Below are 22,137 nucleotides of genomic sequence, written 5' to 3' on the forward strand. Positions count from 1 at the left end.
TGACATACTTCTCATTTCCTCGTAAGATCGAGTCACGTTTCTCATTTATTTGCACAGGGGTATCTGCTGTGGCCTGCGCATGCTCAATGCATGTTCGGACAGGTGTACTCAAGGAAAAGCTGAAACCGTAACTTCGCACGTCAATTGTTCGTCACACCACGGACTTGTAAAGGTGAACTGCTGTCTGCCGAGACCAACGCTTAATAACCTTTGCGAAGTTCTTCGCTGATAGTCTCGGCGAGCCTAAAAAATAAATATGGCTAAACCGGAAGCTTTGTAGGCACCAGCCTCATTTTAGTAGTTAACTGAAAAATGTCGTCTGTAAGCAGTCCAGTAAGACAATTTCGTGGTCCAAAGGGTTAATTTCTTACTCTCAAACAGGTCTCACACGCCACAGTGATATGGAGTGACGGCGTACCCAGTGATGGGTCGTGTGAAAATCCTGGTGTTACTAGTTTGTGATTACCTTTCATTTGCAAACATCCCTACTAGAAATATCTCCTCCCTTTGTGGATGTTGCGTGGTAGCTACAGAGAAGGTGCAACACTGCAGAGGAATTTACTTCCTGCTCTAAGTGTTACTTTCCCTCTTCCCAAGCGGCACAACCCATTACCGTTCTTGCAGGATGGAGTTGTCTTTTAATTTATACAAATTGTGTTCTGTGTTTTTACTGTACTGTTGCTGATTTCCAGCTTGTAAAGAAAAAAATGAAGAAAAAGAAAGAATTAAAAAAATGAATTCAACAGAAAAAAGAAAGGAATAAACTACGGATGGAAAGCATAAAGAAATGAAGAAAAAAAAATTTGTGCAATTATGAGTTTTATTTATAATCATAACAACATGTCACTAACCACTCTTATTTTTTCATATAAATTCTTACTATGTATGATGTCATCTGAATATATCTCACACGCGCAACACAAGGCGCCATACTACAAAAGTCAACCAAAACAAGCGACCAAACAACCACTCTCTCTATATGCTTTTCGTGCTCTCAAGCTCCGCCTTCAACGGTTCCCAGAAATAACAAAAGCCAGACACCTTCCCTCTTTTACTTAAAAAGGCCTGTTTTACCCTCCCCCACGCCTCATTAATCAAGCCCCTTGAAGTATCCTGTATATAAAGCGAGTCAGTCTGACTCCAAACAAACAGGGGACCGGAGACCAGTCCTTGTGTTCACTGGGAGGGAAAAGCATCTGGCGGCAGGTCCAATCTGAAGATTGAAACTAGTGATGTGAGTGTCTACCGCTGATGTTTTATTCCCTTCAGTACATCAGAGTGTTTCTCATAATAACATGATACATCATATATATTGTTAAATAATTATGATTTAGTTGTTAGTACTGCTTTAGATTTCTCTTGATTGCTTTATTTAATTGAAAGGCTTCATGTGTCGCCTGTCAGAAATTTGTATGTGTCTGCGTTTCTCTCAGTGCATTGGACGCACCGGTAACAGAAAGGTAGCTTACAGCAGACGACATTTTGACCTCAGTTTTATGGCTATTTTTATCCGTTTTGCAAGGGATTTTTCATGTTGAAGCCACCTATTGACATATGTACTTTTTTTTCTCCACAGGCTTCTTATCTTCTTGTGATCGTTTTGTTAATCTTCTTGTTGATCTCGTCCTGGTTGTTGTCGTCGTTGCTGTTCTTCTACATCTTCACCTTATTTGTCCGCTTCTTCTTGGCCTCTTTACGCCCCCGTCTGTGCGGAGTCACGACTTTTCTACTTTTCGTCCAGCCCTTCGTTTCTGTCATTCCGTCGCCTTCGTCCTCCTGTCCTGCGTCGTGTGGTCCACGAGGCGGCTCGGACTGTGGACCAGCAGAGGGTCGCCGGACGGACAGTGGCATGGTGGTCAGCTCGAGAGCCACAGAAACTGAAGAAGACAGTGTAAACAAAGTGTTCTACATCTAACGCTAGGCCATCAGCCTGAAGGGCGAAATCTCTGACAAGACTGTGCCGTGTGTGTGTGTGGTTCTTTTTTTATTATCTCACTTGCTAACATCGTTCAGTATCTTTTACTTGGGCGTGGGGTAGTTACTTGTTGTGTGTGTGTGCTCACTTTTTAAAAATTATTTTTATATACGTGTGAATAAAGTTATTTGTACCGTTCATTTTGTCTTTGTTGTGGTCTACGTTCATTAGAGGTTTGATAGGAACGTCGTGTCCATCCTTTGGCTGAGCGAGTGGGTGTGTTCATGTGAGCGGTTGCAAGCGTGCCTCTGGCGACGCTGGGGGCGATACGCGACAACATGATGATCTTGTGCTTTGAAAGCAGTATCTTGATAAGGAGGTAGATCGGCTGATGTTAATGCCTCTTAAGTAGATACATAACTAATAATACAAAGAGTGCGATGTTACTTTGCCTTCTACTCTCCCTGTCAGTACTGGTTCTGATATACCTGCGATACATAATGAATATGAAAATTAATGTCCTTTATATCCCAAGCCCTTACTTGAAGAAGTGTCATCTGATTTACTTGGTACCATAAGATATTTCAGCTACCACCTGTTAATGCTGACGCTAAAAACTATTAAACTGTTAAAAACTGCTGTAGACTGTAAAAGGTGTTGTTAAAGCTGATCGCTTTTCTTCTGGGGCATAACTTCATTTTCTAAAAGTGGTAAACTGTTCTTTTATTGCTATGATAAGTATAACGGTATTGCTATGATAAGTATAACGGTATTGCTATGATAAGTATAACGGTATTGCTATGATGCGTATGACGGTATTGCTATGATACGTATGACGGTATTGCTATGATGCGTATGACAGTATTGCTATGATACGTATAACAGTATTGCTATGTCTAACGGTACTGCTAAGTTTAACAGTATTGCTAAAGTATCTCCAACTTGTCCGCGGTTATCCACCATTGTAATTTGGTATTATTATTGGTACATATTTTCCTTTTAATGGCCTAAAATATTGACCAAATATTGAATGACATATATTAATTATTCATTGTGTCTAAATATGACTTCTGAACTAATTTTTGTCTTCCCTAAGTGAAGTTTGGACGGACTTCACTCGCAAGACAGAAGTTGGTTCATTCGTGCCAACTGCCATTCACCTTCATCCAACTTCTGGAAATAAAATAGGAACTTTCATTCAAATAAATTCTCAAGTTCACACAACAGCTAGTCATCAACGAGACGTTTGAGATTTCGATATCTCACATAATCGGTGGAAAAGATCAAATTTTGTTCTCGAGATACAGGCCTACAAACATGATCACGCACAGAAAAAGGAGAACACCACAGAGGTCAGGATTATACGTGCTTACCTTTACATTTACACTGTAAAGTCCTTAATGTTTACCCATTATCAGAAAAAAAGCACATCCTGATAGACTTTAATAAGCTAAATCAAATACATTTGAGGCAGGGAAAAAGTGATTGCAATGGGCCATGCACTATTCACTCTGCCAGGTCCAAACTGTAATGTTTGCTGAGCAGCATTTCTTCCCCAAGCTTGGAATATTACAGCTGAGGTCAGAGAGGAGACGCGTGACAAGTGTCACGTACCAGTAAATAATTCAACACAGTGGAAGCTTTATACAAGCACAAGAACGTGAAAAACACACACACGAAAAAAAAAAAAAACACTTTCGGATTCGTTTGTTGTGAGAGTAGTTTCTGTAATATCCGTTCTAATGCGTTCTTTGTGTTTTTTCTGTCAAATTGAGTTTTTCGCTAGATGTGTGATAATGAAAATGATGTATTTTAGTGTCTGCAAATTAAGGCGAAGCTTATTCTTCAAAACCTTATATCTAGTCTGGTAGAAAACGATAAGCATCAGCATAGGTTGTGGGTTATGTTCTAGTCTTTCTTGGTTTTAGAACATTGCACACATCATTGTTGCAAGTAGGGACAATATTTTTCAACAAATTCTAAACATTGCGAAGCACATCCAATGATTCAACTAAATAAGTGAAACATCTGCCGTCAACTAACCGATTATCTCTTGTGCATAATACTGCTGTGTGCGTGAGCGAGAGAAAGTGAGAGAGAGAGAGAGTTTAAATACTTAAATTTGAAGAATACAATTCAAATACGAGGATAGTCGAAAACGTTCTAAGCCTTACCCAGAAAGAAGAGCCATAGCTGAACATTTTTATTGTGGTCACACACTACCACTTCTTATAAAACTAGAAAAACTAGCATATTTCCTTTTTAATTTGTCACGTCATTCCAATGCAAAGGTGAAGGGTAGTTCGACAAATCCAAAACTAGACAAAACAGAGGCTCAAGAAGTCATATCTGAAAAAGAGAGGTATGAAACCCAAGGAAATTCATGAGGACATAGGGACATGAGGACACTTGCTGAGGACTCCCCTTCCCATATCTAACTATAGGCTGCTGAATTTAAGTGGGGCAGGGTCAGCACAGATGACCCTCAGTAAGGTCGTCCAAAAACCTTAACCACAAATGAGCAAGTTGATCCCATTCACCGTCTGGTTTTGGAGGACAGACGTCTTACTGTCCAGAAGATAGCTAAGTACATAGGTTCTGGCTCAGTCCACACTGTTTTAACTGAGATCATAGCGATGAGCAAGTTGTCTGCAAGATAGGTCCCATGAATGCTGACGTCAGAGCAGAAGCTGCAAAGGGTTAACATTTCTAGGACACTTCTGACTCACTTCCAGGCTAACACTGAGAATTCCTATCGCAGATTAGTAACTCAAAATGAAACCTGCGTTTATAACTTCAAACCTTAATCAAAGATTCAAAGCAAACAGTGGAAACACTGTGGTTCTCCACCTCCGAAGAAATTCAAGCAAGGTGATGGCTTCTGAGATTCTCAAAGCGTAATCATAAAAAAAAACTATCAATGGACAGTACTATGCATCAGAATTAACACAACTAAAGGAAGTAGTGAAGTTGAAACGTAGAGGGAAGCTGAGGGCAGATGTGCTCTTTCTCCAGGATAACGCGCCCGTTCCCTCTGCTCAGGTTGCAGCAGCTAAAAAAGCCAGCCAGACTTAGCTCCATCTAACTTTAATCTGTTTCCTAAACTCAAATTCCGCCTACGTTGCGGCCGTAATGGAAACAATGATTGTTCATATGTGATGTGGAGGTGTTTTTGACGGTCCAGGACCCCACCTTCTTCCGTGATGGAATTGCAATGTTTAAGCATCGTTGGACAAGTACATTGATGTCGAGGGGGACTAAAAAGTAACATTTTGAAAAACTGTCTTGTTTTTGCAACTCCTTCAGGGTGAGGCTTAAGGTTCTGGGTTCTTTGCGAAAAATAATCCTTAGACACTACTCAAGCAAAGAGAGGCTGAGAGTCCCAAACAAGCAATGTCACTTCCTGTCCTATGACAGTCTCAGCGCCACCTATAACAATGTCCCCCATTTCCCGCCAAATATTGCTTATTGTTGTCAAAAGGCAAACATGACCCTCAGTTTCTGCCTGGTAAATTAGAACTTTTACTTATGTTTGAAGATGGCAATGACATCTGTTAGTCACTAAAACCCTCTTATTATGTTAACTTTTTGTCTTACAGCTAGAGCAGACCGTAAATATGGATAAAATTACAATTGTGGTTTTCAGAAATGGTGTGATCACCTAGCACGTCATTAAAATGTAAAAAAAAAAAACATTCGAAAACTGTAACTGATTATAAATACCTTGGCTTAATAGTCACTACAAGTCAAAGCTTTATCAGGGACATTACAACAAACATAAAGCAAAACTGAAATATTATAAACGCTGAAATAAAGGCTGCCACAATGTCTTTGTATTCTTTAAATTGATACCCCTCTTCGGTTGTATGGCGAAGAAAAACGTGGGACGAACCTGCCGGTGTAGAATAGGTACATTTAATTGCATGAACGCATTTGTTAAAAGTTTTATCCATAACACCTAATATGGTTGATAAAGGTATGGGAAAAGGGCTTGGGTGACATTAGCTCTAAACGGGGAGTGTAAATGTTTGTCCAGATTAGTAAAGTACCTAATCCAGTTATGTTTAAAAGATGATGGAAACATAGATAAAAAGCATTGAAACTAGGACGGCTTAAGTCAAATCACTAAAATGTTTTAAGAGGTTTGCTTGTGGCTGTTGGAGTAGATAAAAAAAGGGTTTCTAGAGTTTCATTAGATTATGAGACAGGTTCGAGAAAACGTAAATCTTCTACATGTTTCCAGATATAAAGAGACTGGACAGAAATAGTGGCTGACAAAACTGACATTTACAGGTTGTGATCCTGTTACCATGTCATAAACGAGTATTTATCTAGTCATAAATCAGAATAAATAAAGGCCAGGCTTTCAACTTACAGGTGAACTTGCAAGTACCACCCCCATAAATAATGCTCGGTCTAGGTCACGTGACCCTTCCCACGCTTCCTTATGTCTGCGACCTTCGTACCGTCTTCTCCTTCTCTCCACCTGTCTTGGGGGCTGGTTTGCTGGTGAAGTAAAGGGGTAGGGTACTCGGGGTGGGGCAGCGTACAGATTTCAGCTGACGTCACTTATGCGCCTTCATAAACGGATGGTGGGTGACAGCTGAGGAGGAGTAATGTACGACGCGAGAAGGAAAATTGAAGACAAATGTCACAATTATTTGTAATAAACTCCAGTCCACGCCTGAAGGCAGGTAGGAGTGTCAAGACGTCAAAATGCATATGCAATTACTTACTTGTAAAAACAAAACAAAACAAAAAAAACAGCATGTTGCAGTTTTTTTCCCACGCGGAAACATTAAAACCCGGATTCGTGAGAAAATGAGGGCTACATATTTTAGAAGTCGATAAGTTATACGAAGTGCAGCTTAACTCTTTTGCCAGCCAGCCTGGTTCTTTTAGTTAATTCATATATGTGTCTGTTTCCTCGAAGCAAGAAATGCTTAAAACGCATAAGTACCCTACTTGAAAAGGACGTTTGTCCTTGCAAACAGCCCGCCGTCTTTAAGCCTGTTCCAAATAAAACGCTGCAGAATGTTTACCTTTGTTGTATGGCTCTTTTTGCAAACAATGTTTTAAAACTACTTTTAATCAATTAAAAACTAATGACTTCTGTTGTTTGCTGGTGTGATATACGCTACCAAAGCAATGCTTACACCATTTCTGGGCAGTCTGTTCTTCTACATTCCTTTTAAATTTATGGGCGTTATCACCTGGTCTCTATATTTGCCAGCGGAGCCACTTTTGTATTTCACGGCTACTATACAATTTTTTATACCACTGATATTTAAATAAAAGCGCAAAACTAGTTCCTATAAATTTATCTCTATACAGCATCCAGACTTCGAGGAGGATGAGTGAGATTGATCTGTGGGCCGGTCGAGAGATAAACAGGTAGATACTGAAGCTTCTCTCAGTTTTGATCTTGTCAGCCCTGAGGTTCAAATGCTTCGGTATCTTTACATCAGGAAACAAGCCCTGAAGTTTGAATAGAGCACTTTCTTTGCATTAGTAAACAAAGTTTCTGAAAGTTTTCTCCCCACTACACCATAGCCGCCGGGGTGGCCATGCGGACAGAATTCTAAAACAGCCATGGGCGTGGTCCATGAGTCACTTTGGCGGAAAATACATTGTTGACGTCACAAACGTATCGGATGCTGTCCTGCTGATGTGCTGGCATCTGAGATGACACGTTAAAGGTCACCGTTTAACAGTACTGAACCACTCAAAAGGACATGAAGTGCATGCCTCATTAATAATAATCTTCATGCTGATGACAGCAGATCTTCACTTTGACAGTGATTGTGTTTTGGTTAGTTTTTGACTGCTTGAGGGTTATTTATCTCTAAGGCACACATTATATTCTTAGGTGTCGACCGCAGCAAATCATGGTGTGAAGTTCTGAACGCTTTAATAATGATTTACTCAGATTTATGGCATTCATATTCTTATAGCTTAAACGCACTGCCTTATATAAAACATCTTCCTCACTCTCTCGTTATATATATATAAATAAATCACCTATATACCTCGACAAAAAGTAAATAACTATATTTATCCGTATTTTAATTCCGTTGTATTCTACATAACAACGATTTTAAAGAGACAATACCAGTACTTTATCAGTATTCACTTTCTTCTCTCTGTATCAAAGATTTTAAACTAGCTAAAATTTGTGATTGTCTCCTGATGTCCACTTTTTATCAACCGTGAAGACTCGTTTGATCGTTTTTTGCATCTGACATCGCATCGTGCCCTCAAATCTCTATCTTATGCCCTCAACATTACTTCCCACAGTTAAGTTTTTATCGTTAACAAAGGAAGCAAGTGTTATCTGCCCTGATGCAGATGTTGGGCTAGAGTGTAGCCACTTAGCTACTTGTCATAGAGTTTAGGACCTGTCTCAGTGTCATGCTGATAAACTAGGAGAGAGAACGGCAGCTGTGTGTGATGTGCTTTTTTTTCTTAACTCGTCCCTTGTATTCTTATTAAACGTTTGCCAGGGATGGGTGACATTCTAAAATAGCAACAAGCGCTCACTACACCGTTATCATGAATCATCACCGTCGTCATCATCATCAATTATCAGTCTCATCATCATCATTTCTATGTGTTTAGGTTTGTTCCTTTCTTGTCTTATTTAAAGAGCTTTAAACCCACTTTCATAGCGTAGTAAAGCGCTGTCAAGCTTGTTACATATTCTTAAGCACACACAAATAGCTGGAGAGGCGTAGACTACAATTAGAGGGAAAAAAGGAAAGACTAGAAAAAGAACAATAGAATAGAGCTGTTCAAATATTATCCCTAATTTCTTGCGTCAGCACAAACTACTGCAATCCTTTGTCAGCTGTGGGAAACTACTGAAGCATGTTTGTCAATTTAGAGCTGTAATTTTTATCAGACGTCCTATCTTTGAAGAGTAAGTGTGGGGGTTGGTGGGAGGCTAAGGATCGGGACGAGTTTGTATAAGACACAAAGCACTCCGCGGGACTGGCCCTCACTGGCACTTAACTTCCTGATTGAAACTCCGCCCAAAGCCACTAACCTACCTGTCATGCGGTCATAAAAGCGGACACATGATGAGATCGTGCATTCATCCCACCTGACACAGCCTCTCCCTGCACTCCGTGGACAAAACTCCTGTTTCCTCTCTGCACAGCTTGTCTCACATACCACACAGCGAGTCCGGCCTCAGAAAAGTTGCCTGTGACTTCAGCTTTCGTCTTCGAGGAACACAGCTTCACGACAGGGGGATGAATAAAATAACTACCCAAAAGAATTAACCACCCGATTAAACTACACGAATGAACTAACTACCTGAAACAAGAAGACAGCAGAGGGAAGAAAAAAATAGGTGAGTACACTTTGCTAGATAACTGATGATTAATCTAAGGCCTTCTCTGGCTAACCGGATTACTTAAGTGCATGTAGACGGCATAGAGTAGAGAGTATACATTACTAGATAACTGGTGGCCTTAGTAAATTGTTGTCTCTTTATCCCAGCGTAAGCCATCGTATGAATTAATCCTAATTAAAATTAAATCGAATGCAAGAAGTTGTTTTGTATGGTAAGTGGTAAAACAGTCGTATAAATGCACGTCCTATTTGCCAAAAGGTTAGACATCGGTGTGTGAAAACTTAAATATTTGATGCAAGAATAACAGCTTTAAAATGAAACGAATACAAGTGCAAATTCGAAAATGTAGTTCTTGAGCGAAAGTATATGCATGAGATGAAAGAACGTTGTTGGAGCATTTTCAACTTTAGAAAAACAACGAAAAGAAAATCTCAAAAGACTGAAATAGAAGGGCCTTAATAATATGAACGCTTGCTGTGACGCACAGACAAATCAGATTCAAGCAGAAGGCGGAAGAAAGTTAACTGGCCAAAACTTTCTCCTACACAAGCTTTCATACATCACTTTGACACACGGCTTTCATCTTCGTCCGTATAGAACGTCAAGAAGTATAAAAGATGGGAGGTTTTCTTAATCTTCTAAAAATGATGTTTAATGTTTAACGGATAAAGAAATAATGACTTATGGAAGTGTACAACCTTGTGCGAGAGCGCCTCTGTGTGTGTGTGTGTGGCAGGTCAAGGGTCAATCTTCCCATAGTTTTCATGATACTGGTGTAGCTAAAAAGAGTGTAAGAGAAAAACGTAAAGAAAGATTCAATGGATAAATGAATTATGTAGTTCAGATATGGTCTATTTCAGCAAGGGTGGTGCCAAAAGACTATACAAATATGCCAATAGTGATCTAAAACTATCACCTCTAAACAAATGAATTTACTTTATATATATATGTGAGTCTGTGGGCGAAGGGTCAGTGAACCTTGCCCTTCAAAGCCTAAAAATCAAACTGACGTAACAATCTCTACAGCCCATGACGAAAAAAAGCTGATAGGAGGCTGGTTCAAGTGTTCAAGTTTTGTTAGTGGTCCTAAATTTGGATCAGAGATTAATCAGATATTTATTTACCATATCAGTCTAATCAGTGTTGTTTAAAGGCCAACAGAAAAAAGGTACCAGCGCACTGTTTTCATGTGAAAGTGTGCTTACAAATCTGATAAACGTAACTCGTACTGAAAATGGCGCAGTCTTCAAGGATTTGTGTGCCGCAATACAGTTCATCACCAAAATGAAACACTATCTTGCATTCACCATTACTTCTTCTTTGGTTGCTTGCAACTTATCATCTTCTAATTCCATTTTTAAGCCGCTATTCCCTCTTTTATCGTCAAGCATGACCTATGCACTGTCCTACTTTCAGCAAAAACTTGCACCTCAACTACATTTAAAAAAAACAAACACATAAATCACGACAACTTGTGTATTATCATCTTACAGAATAGAATAGGAGAATGGAATTCCACAACGTTTTTCTATCGTTCTACAGATTAGGTCTGTTGTGACGTACTTTAGGAAAACTTAGTTCTACTCATGTGAAGTACTTAAAGACTAGTTTAAACAAAGTTCTTCACGTGACACTTTACACGTATGGGCAGTCTCTGAGTGTCTAACCATCGTCTGATAAACGACGTTGTATGCTATCAAGAGGTGAATCATATTTATTTCTTGATTAACTCGAATGATAAATTATATGGTGATACATTTAGACCTTGATTCCTGTCTCTATTTCAGAATCACCCAAATGGGAGAAAAACGTAATTTTTGTTAATAATTGGTATAGCAGTTTGAGAGGTAATAGTTCTTAAAATCTGAGCAAATATTTCTATTCTCATAACCCTTTTTCGTTTACAAGCTTTAAACATTTTACATCAAAGGTCACAGGGCGACTAGTCTTACATCTTTGCTCACGAGTGCACTTGACAAAATATTGTAAAATAATTCCGGCACAGAGCTGAATTTTATCACGTGATCCATTACGTGATAACAACAGGAGTGTTATCATAGAAAAACGTATTCCTAGTATCACACAATAGTGTAACTAATAATAAATGAGAATTTTATAAAGTGCAATATCTCAGCCAAAGGCGGACACACTGCGCTGAACAAGATGACAAAATAGTAACAAAGATACAGAACAAGTTAACAAAATTTAACAACAATGTAGAGCAAGAAAATAAAAAAATAAAAAGTTTTTTTTAAATCACAAAATAGTCAGAAGATGTAGAACAAAGAACAGTGCGAGGACTCGCTGCGTTCCGGAAGTAAAAGGTGATCACTGTAGATATAACGGTAACGACTCCAGAAAATAAGGTTAATGACATCAGGAGAAGATAGGGAAGATACTGAGTAATCTTGAGAATATGAAGAAATGTTATCGTACTTAACTGCAAAAGGGTGACCATCACTTCAGTTTATTCAATGTAGCTCAAGGTCGCTGCCGAAGCGAGTGATGCACGGCGGAGTGGAATCTAGTCAATAGATCCAAACAGTTCGCAATTCAAATAACATTAGATACAGACCTGTAGCAAACCAGAAGAGAAAGAAAATGCAGAAGAAGCACATGTAAAAATAAATGTCGAACACGTTTATCCAAATCGAAGCACCACCACAAAACATAAACAAAATCAAGGAGAGCCGATCCCCTCAGCCTGTCAGGTGAAGGGACAGAACTCTCACGTGATGATCATAACTGGTTCTGACAAGGATCCTCCGGTACCTCTACACTCATCGCTTGTCATGTTCACACCTAATTCATATCGGCAACAACTTTAGGTGCACCTGCAAGTTTAATGGTGTCTGTAACTACATGTATTTTGAGAAAGGTAGAGAAAGGAAGTAAAGGGAAGAAAAAAAACAGCGATTAGTGATTGTAAACAAGGGAACATCAAAGCTAGATTCTGTTGGTGATTGTAATCTATAAATAACACGCCCTGTTATGACGCTGCCACTGTAATTTAAAAATTAACATAATTAGATAATTATATATCAACAATCAGCATAATTAACACTCAGATGTGTTATTTAATTAATTTCATATGATCGTGTCATATATAAATATATAGAATTTAACATAATTAACAACCACAAGTTACTTAAGGATATCATTGCATTATCTATAATGTTTGTATTATTTACATCTATATCAATGTCAACGTAATAATCACAAGTCTGGTTGGATAAGAGAAAGATAACACAACAGTATATTATATGCGGTTTTGTCAACAGGTCTGATTACTCATTCACTACAGAATCTGCTCACAAGCGCGTTCACGGAGTCCTCGCCTAACATGAAGATCAGAATGTATCTCGCGCTTGGTATCCTTCTCTCCATGGCTCACATGATACTGCCAGCAACTGCCTGTACCCAGGGTAGTGACTGCTTACTGCCCGACTGCTTCTGCTCAACATTCGACCATCCAGATTTCACGGATGTCAAGGACATTCCACAAATGGTCTACTTCGGATTTGATGATGCTCTGACCACTGAGGTAGGCAACTCGATTGCTTTTGCAATGGCGACTTTTTCCGAGGGTGGGGGGAAGGTTGGGACCATATGTAAAGATATATCGTTGTTCAACTTAAATACTATTTATTTTTATAACATATTTATCCTAATCTTCTATTCTTGTTCGGCAGACAATGACTACCTCTTCCCCTTACATACCTTCCTTCATCAACCCCCTTCCCCTCAGCTTTTAGGGGTGACCTGATGGAGCAATGGACAGAGGCTTCTCGGGGTCACAGTCGTGAATAGCGTCTGCCTTGATGTACTTTGATTTGAACCTGAGCTAAAACCCCACCAACCAGCTTGTATTTATATATTTATTGGTATTTCTCCGCTCAGATAATCGTTATTTGCGTAATGTTTACTGATCCAACGGTCATGGACTTCTGACAGTGCTGGGTATATTGTCAGCTTTACCTTGATCGGATAAACCCACTGAGAAAAATGACAACAACAGTAGTAGATAACAACGATCCCCAAAACTCATTGTTACTATGGGAACTTGGTTATCGACCACAAAACAAAAATATAAATCGTCCAATCAAGGCGACACGATTCGCTAGCCTTTAACTGTCTTTTGACACAGCTACGCGTGAACAAGAATTCCCAGATGACATTATCAACCTTTCCCAAGTTCACATGAATAATTAGTATGCATACATCATCACTGAAGTTTGTTGAAGAAATTCCGTTTTGCTCGTTCTTCATGTGTGATTCAGTGGTGTGGAGTTATGACGCCTGTAACCAAGGTACTGAAGGCAATAGGTCTTCTGTTCGGATCTCTCTTGCACACTACATTGTTTTATTGGGCGCCATGACTACAGGCATAAAACGTTAAAAAATAGTTTCACAAGATCAACATGTTATCTTTTATTAAAATTGGTCATGTGTCTTTTACTTGCAGGTTGACCGCTTCTACCAGCAGGTGTTCACAAATACCCGGCTAAATCCAAACGGCTGTCCAATCACTATGTCCCTGTACGTGCAAAATCAGTACACCGATTATTCATTGGTAAGTACACCAAATGGTTAGAGGACCTAGACTTTGCAGATGACATCAGTCTCATATCTTATCGGCACAAACCAAACTAAGCAAGCTAGCAAAGGAATCGGAGATGACTGGCTTACAGAAAGAAGACTGAAGTGATAAAAATCAAGATCAAGCAGGAACTTCCAATCCAACTTCAAGAAACAGATCGTTTCGTGTATCTGGGAAGCATTGTCAACACAAATGTGAAAGATGTCCTTCTGTATTGTTCTGAAACCTGGAGAGTGACCAACAAGGTCCAGACGTTTACCAAACGATGAATACGCAATATTCTGGGAATAACATGGCATGAAAAGATCTCCAACAGCAGCCTATGGAAAAGAACCAACAGAATGCCATTAGCTAAAACAACAAAAAGCGCAAATGGGGCTAAATAGGACACCCTGCGCAAACCAGCTGACACCACTGACAGGCAGGCACTTGTCTGGAACACTCAGGGAAAGGGGAAAGTGGGGAGCCCAAATCAGACTTGTAAAAGAACAGTAGTGAGGAGACAAAGGTCGTCGGAAGCACAGGTGCCAAAATTCGGGTCCGCTGGCAAGGTGTTGTTGCGGCCTTATTCTCCTCGAGGAGTAACAAGAAATAAACTAAAGAAACTAAGTACATTAATTATATACATTTTGCCGTACTGTTGTAAGAAAAATAAACCGGAATAGGGAACAAATATATTGAAATTGAAATATGTAATCACATTCATAAGCTGACGGAGGTACAGCCAGCATGGTAAATAGAAAAATAAGTCTTAAATACTGTTTTTACGTATACAATTTTTTTTAATTGCCTTGACTAGACGTCAAAAAATGATGCCGTGGAATAGGATTGTCCAGACTGGTACCGAACATTCAGGGGTTTTTTCCTCTCCTATGTAGGTGGAGAAGCACTTCCAACGTGGCGACGAGATCGGGTCCCACAGTGTAAATCATATTAACGTGGACACCGCGGAGCTACTGCAGTTTGAGGCTGGACAGCAAAAGGAGAATCTCATCAATAACGGCCATGTTGCCAGAGACCAGGTAATTTCTCAAATTCTATTTGTACAGCTTGCTTGCATGTGTGCGTCCGTGCCTAACTAGATGGGCAAGTGGAGTTTTCTTCTAGGGGGCTAATGGTACCATGGGTTTGCTTATGCGTGACAGGCGAAAAAGTAAAACAGGTAGGAAATAGAGAGAGGTGTGGAAAGAAAGTGGGAAAAAAGAAAGTGGATGGGTGGAAAGATAAAGATAGGTAGAAAGGAGGATTGAGTGAAAAAGGTAATCCCATGAAGAGACAGACTGGCGAACGAAAAGATCAAAGCCCTTGTGCACGTAGGTGTACCGAGACATGCTAAGACATGTCGAATCATTTTTAGACACACCAAGACTTCTCAAAGCACATAGGGATGCATCGAACCATCAAAACCATTCAAGATTTAAAGTCACACTCAGAAGGGGGAGTGGGGCTAGTATGACACCAGTAGTAAACGCTGCTCCATGGTTCTGCACAGGTGGTGGGTTGGCGAAGTCCCAACCTGCAGACAGCAGGCGACGCGCAGCCGGACGTGCTGAAGGCTCTGAACTACACCTACGACATCTCGCTCACCTACGTCCGGCAGAGCAACAATCGTATACCCTGGCCCTACACCCTGGACTTCGGCTACCCGTACACGTGTTCCATCCCTTCCTGTCCAGGTGCGCAGGTCAGCCACCCGGGGTTCTGGGAGATACCAGTGTTCTCACTGTTGGATTCTGAGAGTGGGTTCCCTTGCGCCTACGTGGACAGCTGTCGTCCGAGCAGCGAAAACGCGGCCTTTAACTACCTGTGGAGCAACTTTGAAAAGGTAACAGCCAGTCATCAAAAGGGATGCTCACTAAAACGCTGCAACAACCATGGGGTCTACATGACAGTGATTGCTTATTCGCAAGAAATAAAAGTCACTTCAAAATTTTTAATTTTATTAATTGCACGCTGTGTCTAAGAGAACTTAGGGAAATGTGTTTTGGTGAATATTTATTTCGAAGAATTTAGATCTTGAGTTTGAATTTTATATTTCTGTATACACAGCAAGACAATTTTAAAGTTCTAGTGTTGTAATGAATCCACTACTGAGTTAAAGATTCCTAATGTATTTCGGGGCTTTAAAATAAAGCACAGCACGTTTGTAAACATCTCATTCAGTATAGATAGGATACCTTTAATTAGTTAAGTCTAACTATCCCTCTGATCCTGTACAGGTGTACAACGACAACCGAGCTCCCTTCGGGCTCAACATGCACGCAGCGTGGTTTTTCTTTGATGATTACATCAAAGCTACTCATACTTTCGTCGAAAGACTTTTGCAGTTAGATGACGTGTACATAATCTCGGGCAAGAAAGTTCTGGACTGGATGCGTAACCCAGTCAAGGTAGCTGGTTTTGACATTTTTCACCTTCCTTTTCCTTAGTGTGCAGTTAAAATGTTCCTGTAGAGTTGTTTAAATAGTCAAATTCTGTTTACTTTCTTGTTTTGCTACGAATATGTAATTTTGACTGAATCGTGTCTGTTATCACCATGATGCCATTACAAAGTTGTCAGGACTCAGCAAACTGTGTCAAGACAAAGAGACTTAGGTACAGGCACCGACACGTGTTCTTTCATTTCACATTCAACAAAAATAAGTCAGTGGATTTCCCGTAGTTATATTGAAAGTTATCCTGGTCTAATACCGATTTAATACTTCTTTAGTTTCCTTAGTTCCTTCCTTACTTGTTAAATTGTTACTGCAAATGGTCAGAACAAAAACATGCTATTAACCACATATAACATATTCCCTAGAAGTGCGCAAATAACATTCCAACACAAAGATTCCCACTATAATTCCAACTTCTAAAGTCTCGGGTTCTAGGCCTTGCAGACAAAGTCTCAACCAAACTGTCTTCTTCACTTTCTGTTGCTAACCATATGTTTTTCGCCCTCGGAACTCGGTTCGTAGATTATTGCATTTGCAATTTGTAAAGTGATTCACAGTTCTGCGGTTCAACACGCGGAGGAAATCAACAAACGAGGGTTACTTCCCCTTTACGTTATGTTTGCGCCCGAGGAGTATCCATCCGCCCTGAATCTTTCTCGCCGAAGATAGTCCGCTGAGGAAACACCTTGGCATCTGATATTTGGAGATTCCACACAAATCTTCCGATGAGCTTACGACTGACCACTCGCGTAGTCTCCGCTGACAGCCGGCAGATTGATTGACATGGGAGAAAATCCTTGTTACGAGACGATATCTTGACCCACCTTTGATCAGATCAGACAGCTTCAGTGCCTTTCGCCAACGTCCTGCACGCCTGGTTTGCAGCAAAACTTATTCCTCCTCCTAAATAATTCCTAAGAAATTCATCTGTTTTAATTCTCTACAAATACTTTGTCTTTCTCCGTCGCTCTAATCTGCCACGATCTCAAGATCCAGTTAACAGCCAACTACGTCTTATCGATTCACAGATTTCTCCACGCATTAAATCATCGACAAGGCCAAAAATAAAACGTAGGAACAGAAAAAAATAAATAACGAATAGGTTTACGAATGTTACCTTGGTTAGGCAAAGAATTACTTCTTAATCGCTGACTTCGAAACTTCTTCTCTATACGCACACGTCCGCTTCCTTCGATTGTCATGTCAGCCAGTGTCGTCTGCGTTTTTAATTTCGCTAGAGTGAACTCCCCTTGACAACCTTTATTTCTACTTCCACACTTTTTCGCATTCCTGACACGTTCTCACCGAACACTAACGCTGTGATTTTACTTATCGTTAATACTTATTATTTTCACTTCACACATCTTACCTTTACCTTGCAATTTCGCTTCTGTTCTCTAGTTTCAATGTTTATACTTGTATATAAAACTGTGTTAGCAGAAGTCTCAAACATCTAATTCAGCCATCTCACTTTCATACTATTACAGGTATCAGAAATTCCCACAAAAATGCCCTCCTGGGGATGCTCAAACCCAGTTCCAAGATCATCAGCTTTGTGAGTAAATTGACTTTCTTAAAGAGAAATGTTTGACTAAATAAGTAAATAATATATACGTGTGATTGCGTATGTCTGCTCGTATACGTATAATTAAATTCCCTATACTTTTATGCGTATGCTAATTACTTTAATAAACCCATTATAGTCTAAATATGAAAAGACGGCTGCAATGACTTTTCAGTTTTTGGTTCTATTTCTGCTTTATTCAGTTCTATTTCTGCTTTTGTCAGTTTCACCTAAGTTCAGTGAACTCACTTTACTAGAGGTCTTGAAGTCTTAGCAACAACAGGCATGAAGCTGCAAATTTTAGCAATCAATTGGTCACGCTTAATTTATTTAAAAACACTTCATAGTAGAATAAGTTAGACGTATATCTCACCAAGCATTGGAAAGGTTTCACATGACGGTTGTGTTGATAATAAAAATAATTGTTAAATTTGCTCAAATTTTCCACCATACAAGTGCCCTCCTCTTCTCGGAAATGTATAGGCTATTTGATGTACATATGCAGTCAACCCCAGCAACGTTCTTTCTTCCGTTGTTACGTGACAAATAATTGGTCAATTCCTCTTGCGATAAATATTTTCTCAAGAACCTTCGCAATTTCTGTGAAACTGTTTTCGATAAACTCCAGGCAACGCACAACCAAACTCAGCAATCTAGTTCCCTCCACGACCCCCGTAGTGACGAGCACCGCTGGCCCAGCTACAACAACAGAGGGGAACGGGAAGGCTAGGACAGCGGCAACAACACCGCTTCCAGTTGACGTCCCCGTCGGCAACGACTCCTGCGTGCAGGGAGTTAACTGCGTCCTGCCATCTTGCCAGTGCCGCTCTGTTGATCCTCCAGGCCAACTGAGCCCCGACAACACCCCTCAGATCGTCTACTTCACTGTCAGCGGCCGGGTTGACGTTCTGACTTACCAGCCTCTCCTCAAACTGCTGGGCAACGGGCAGAACCCCAACAACTGCTCCGTCAGCTCCACGGTGTTTGTGCCCACCACGGGTAATTCCATCCCCTATCTACAAGGTCTGCTCAGCCGCCGACACGAGGTTGCAATGTACGGCAAGGAGGGTTATAAATACACGCCCACGCCGTCTGTCGAAGAGCAGGTGGCGGAGCAGTTGATGCAGTTTGCGGCTCAGACCAGTGACATCCAGTTGAAGCCCAACGACGGAGCCGTGAACCGTGGCTGGAGAAGTCCTTTAGACAGTGTTTTAAGTAAGTGAAGTGGTCTAATCAGACGATTGTGATAGGATCTCTTTTAAGAAGGATAATGTAAAAGGTCTCACGTAAGCTGAAAGATCGTGACAGGATCTGTTTTAATCAGGATGGTAGCGACAGGGCTATATAGTAACTATGTGGGTTTCGTTTTATTTTGTCCACATCAGATGACGAGTTGCTCACTGCCTTGGTAAAAGGAGGAGTCCAGTATGACAGCTCAGTGACCATTGGCCGCAGCAGACCATACAAAGACCTCCTCCCCTGGCCTTACACCCTGGACTTTGGCTTTCAAGATGTCTGTTCCGGCAGCCAGAACCAGTGTCCTGTCAAAAGGTAAATGTCAAGAAATAACATAACATCCAGCTTGTGACTTGAGAACCCATTACTACTAATCTACTCACCAACAAGGTTACTTTAATTTCTCACCAAAGGCAAAGATTGGAACACTTTTGACCTTCTGGTTAGAGATAGTTCATTCTACCACAGCAACTACATCCTGTGACTTGAAATTTAAATCAAACTCTAAGTGACCTCAAAGCATTGGTGAAATCCGTGAAACTCTACTCAGTGTGTTTCGCTCAAACAGACTATTCACACCTCTTTTCGGTATGGTTAAACTTTCTTACTGTTTCACGGAAAACAGATTGTTTACTTTGGTCTCTAAAATCCTGTTAAAATGCGCTCCGTATGTGACTTTGGTTGTGCAGCTTGACATTTCTTACTCAAGTGGGCAAAGAAACGTGGATATTACAAACCTCTTTTTGAAAAAGACCACAAACACAATCCTTAGTGGTAAAATGGGCCGGCTTATTTTTTCTTGCTTTCTCTTCGGTTTCAATTGTAAAGTTTTTTTTTTTTTAATTTACACTCATGCCTGCCTGGTCTTTTGGGCCTCCTTTCTTTTCTTGTACGAATACAAATTTTTGCACTAGCCTAAAATCTTTTGTTTTCCTCATCAGGAAACATTGTCGTTGACAGTGGATACACACTATGCACGCAGTTTAACCCAGTCTCTGTCATTGCAGTTGATTTTCTCTGTGGATTGTTTTCAGACATCCGGGTCTCTGGGAAGTTCCAATCGTTCCAATGGTGGACACAAAACAAGAGTACACCTGCACTTTCGTAGATGCCTGCACATTTAACCGACCCAGCTTGGCAGAGGAAACTCATAAGTACTTGCTAAACAACTTCGACTTTAACTACAACCACAACCGAGCTCCGTTTGGCATCAATATTCGTCGAGACTGGCTGAGTCATCCATTTACGCTGAGAACCTCATGGGCCTGGAAATGTTCCTTAACACAATTTTGAAGGAACGACCTGATACTTATGTCATGTCGATCGAAAAAATGCTGGACTGGATGCAAAATCCCACAGGACTGGACAAAATTAACTCTTTTCTGCCATGGAAGTGCAGTTCATAATTCTTTGCTTTTATATGTCGAGCAAACTGCGAAATCTGTATTTTTTTGCAGAGGTAGCAATAATTAAAATTAGAATGTCTCAGACGATTAATTTTTCATATGTGATCCCAATTTTGTAAGGACCTTTTGCGACACCTGATATGCGCAGTCTACAGATTCTGTAAGCCTATAGAAATCACGAAGATATATATTACACATATACTTTCAAAACATATCATGATGAAAAAAATTTTACAGTTCAATATAATTTATATTATTCTGATGTATCCGACGCCACACACTTTCCTGGCAAAAAGAAGCAGTGTATGTCATAGCAAAGAAATCCTCTTCTCTGTCTCAATCCAAACAATGTATTGCAATAGCTGCACTGCATTAAAAGGCTATGTATTTCTGTCAGCATTTGTGTGGAGATTTAAGTCAGTCAATCTTTTTTTTAAGGGATTAAAGGTCCAAATTGTTTCATCTGTAGAGTTGTTGACCTGAGTTTTGTCCGATATTTTGATCTTTTCCAATCCCTCAAAACATGCAATAAAGTGTCAAAAGTATGCAGCACAATGACTGCGCTGTGGTCGTTCGTTTGTTATAAATTAACATAATTTATTTTAGTTAATTAACTTGCAACCTCATGCACAATCATGCATACATGCACACATATATAAACGCACACGCACACATATATGTGTATACCCATACACGCACATACATACGCATACGCTCAACCTAACCCCATCCCCCCTCACTCACACATTTGTTTGAGAACTCGTTTGGACACCTCACTCTACTCTTAGCATTCATAATGACCCCTTCCCCGCCGACTTTGATAACAAAGGGAATATGGGCTTGAAGTGGGAAAGGGGAGGGATTGTCACGACGCGTAAATCTTTGCCAGTTTACGTGTGTGATACGTCTCCACGCAGCTATGTTTAGCAACGCCTGAACGGTCTCGAGGCCGACCTACCGACCCCTATGTCCTCCAGGTGCGAAGCCGTCCAGGTAATCCGGCTGAGCCTACCCCTTCACTCTCCCCATCCACCCCATCTCTCTTCTGCTACTTCACAGCATCCGGTTAGTCCTTGGCTAAACTTCACCACTCCTTTCCCACGTTTCAGGGAAGAGCAAGGTTGAAATGAAGGAGGCCGGGCGACAGGTCCTTATTTCACTGTTAGAAAGGTCACGAGAAAAGTGTCCGAACTTTGTGTCAGTAGTTAGAACATTAACAAATGTACTAAAAAATATAAATTTAAAAAACCCAAAGGAGTAGAATGGTGAAACGGCTTAAAACTGATGATGATGATGATTGATTGATTGATTGATTGATTGATTGATGATGATGATGATGATGATCTACTTGCAAAAGTAAAAGCCTGTCAGCTTATTCGGGTGCTGTACTATTGCCAGCAAATCAAAAGCACAGCTGTATGATGGACACACGAACAAGACTTCTTTACAAGAATAACTAGGGACTAACGTTTGATATTGTCTCTTGTAGTCTTTCGTCGAAAATGTATCGGAAACTAATCAATACACATGTGTTTGTGAGTTTGCTTTCTTCATAACAGTACTAATTTTCACATGACTGATTTACGTTTTTGTTTGTGTTTGATTTTCACTTTCTTGTTTGTTT

The 22,137-nt window shown here is 40.2% G+C and overlaps 1 protein-coding gene and 1 long non-coding RNA gene across 2 annotated transcripts; one reads left to right on the plus strand and one right to left on the minus strand.

Annotated features, from left to right (window-relative positions):
• Positions 1 to 1,743: 1,743 nt before the first annotated feature.
• On the minus strand, positions 1,744 to 17,788 carry LOC112553743. Its single transcript, XR_003097099.1, has 3 exons — positions 17,425 to 17,788; positions 11,709 to 11,796; positions 1,744 to 1,877 (listed from the first exon to the last, which is right to left on the minus strand). It is a non-coding gene; the product is annotated as an uncharacterized LOC112553743 (long non-coding RNA).
• Positions 8,954 to 21,071, plus strand: LOC112553742. Its single transcript, XM_025221158.1, is given in 11 exon segments — positions 8,954 to 9,269; positions 12,554 to 12,816; positions 13,738 to 13,845; positions 14,751 to 14,894; positions 15,365 to 15,697; positions 16,092 to 16,262; positions 17,795 to 17,862; positions 18,500 to 19,086; positions 19,257 to 19,422; positions 20,142 to 20,350; positions 20,353 to 21,071. Coding segments are annotated over 10 exon segments (2,148 nt in total). The 5' UTR covers positions 8,954 to 9,269; positions 12,554 to 12,615; the 3' UTR covers positions 20,514 to 21,071.
• The last annotated feature ends 1,066 nt before the right edge of the window (positions 21,072 to 22,137 follow it).

Source organism: Pomacea canaliculata, linkage group LG13, assembly GCF_003073045.1.
Source record: "Pomacea canaliculata isolate SZHN2017 linkage group LG13, ASM307304v1, whole genome shotgun sequence".
NCBI lineage: Eukaryota > Metazoa > Mollusca > Gastropoda > Architaenioglossa > Ampullariidae > Pomacea > Pomacea canaliculata.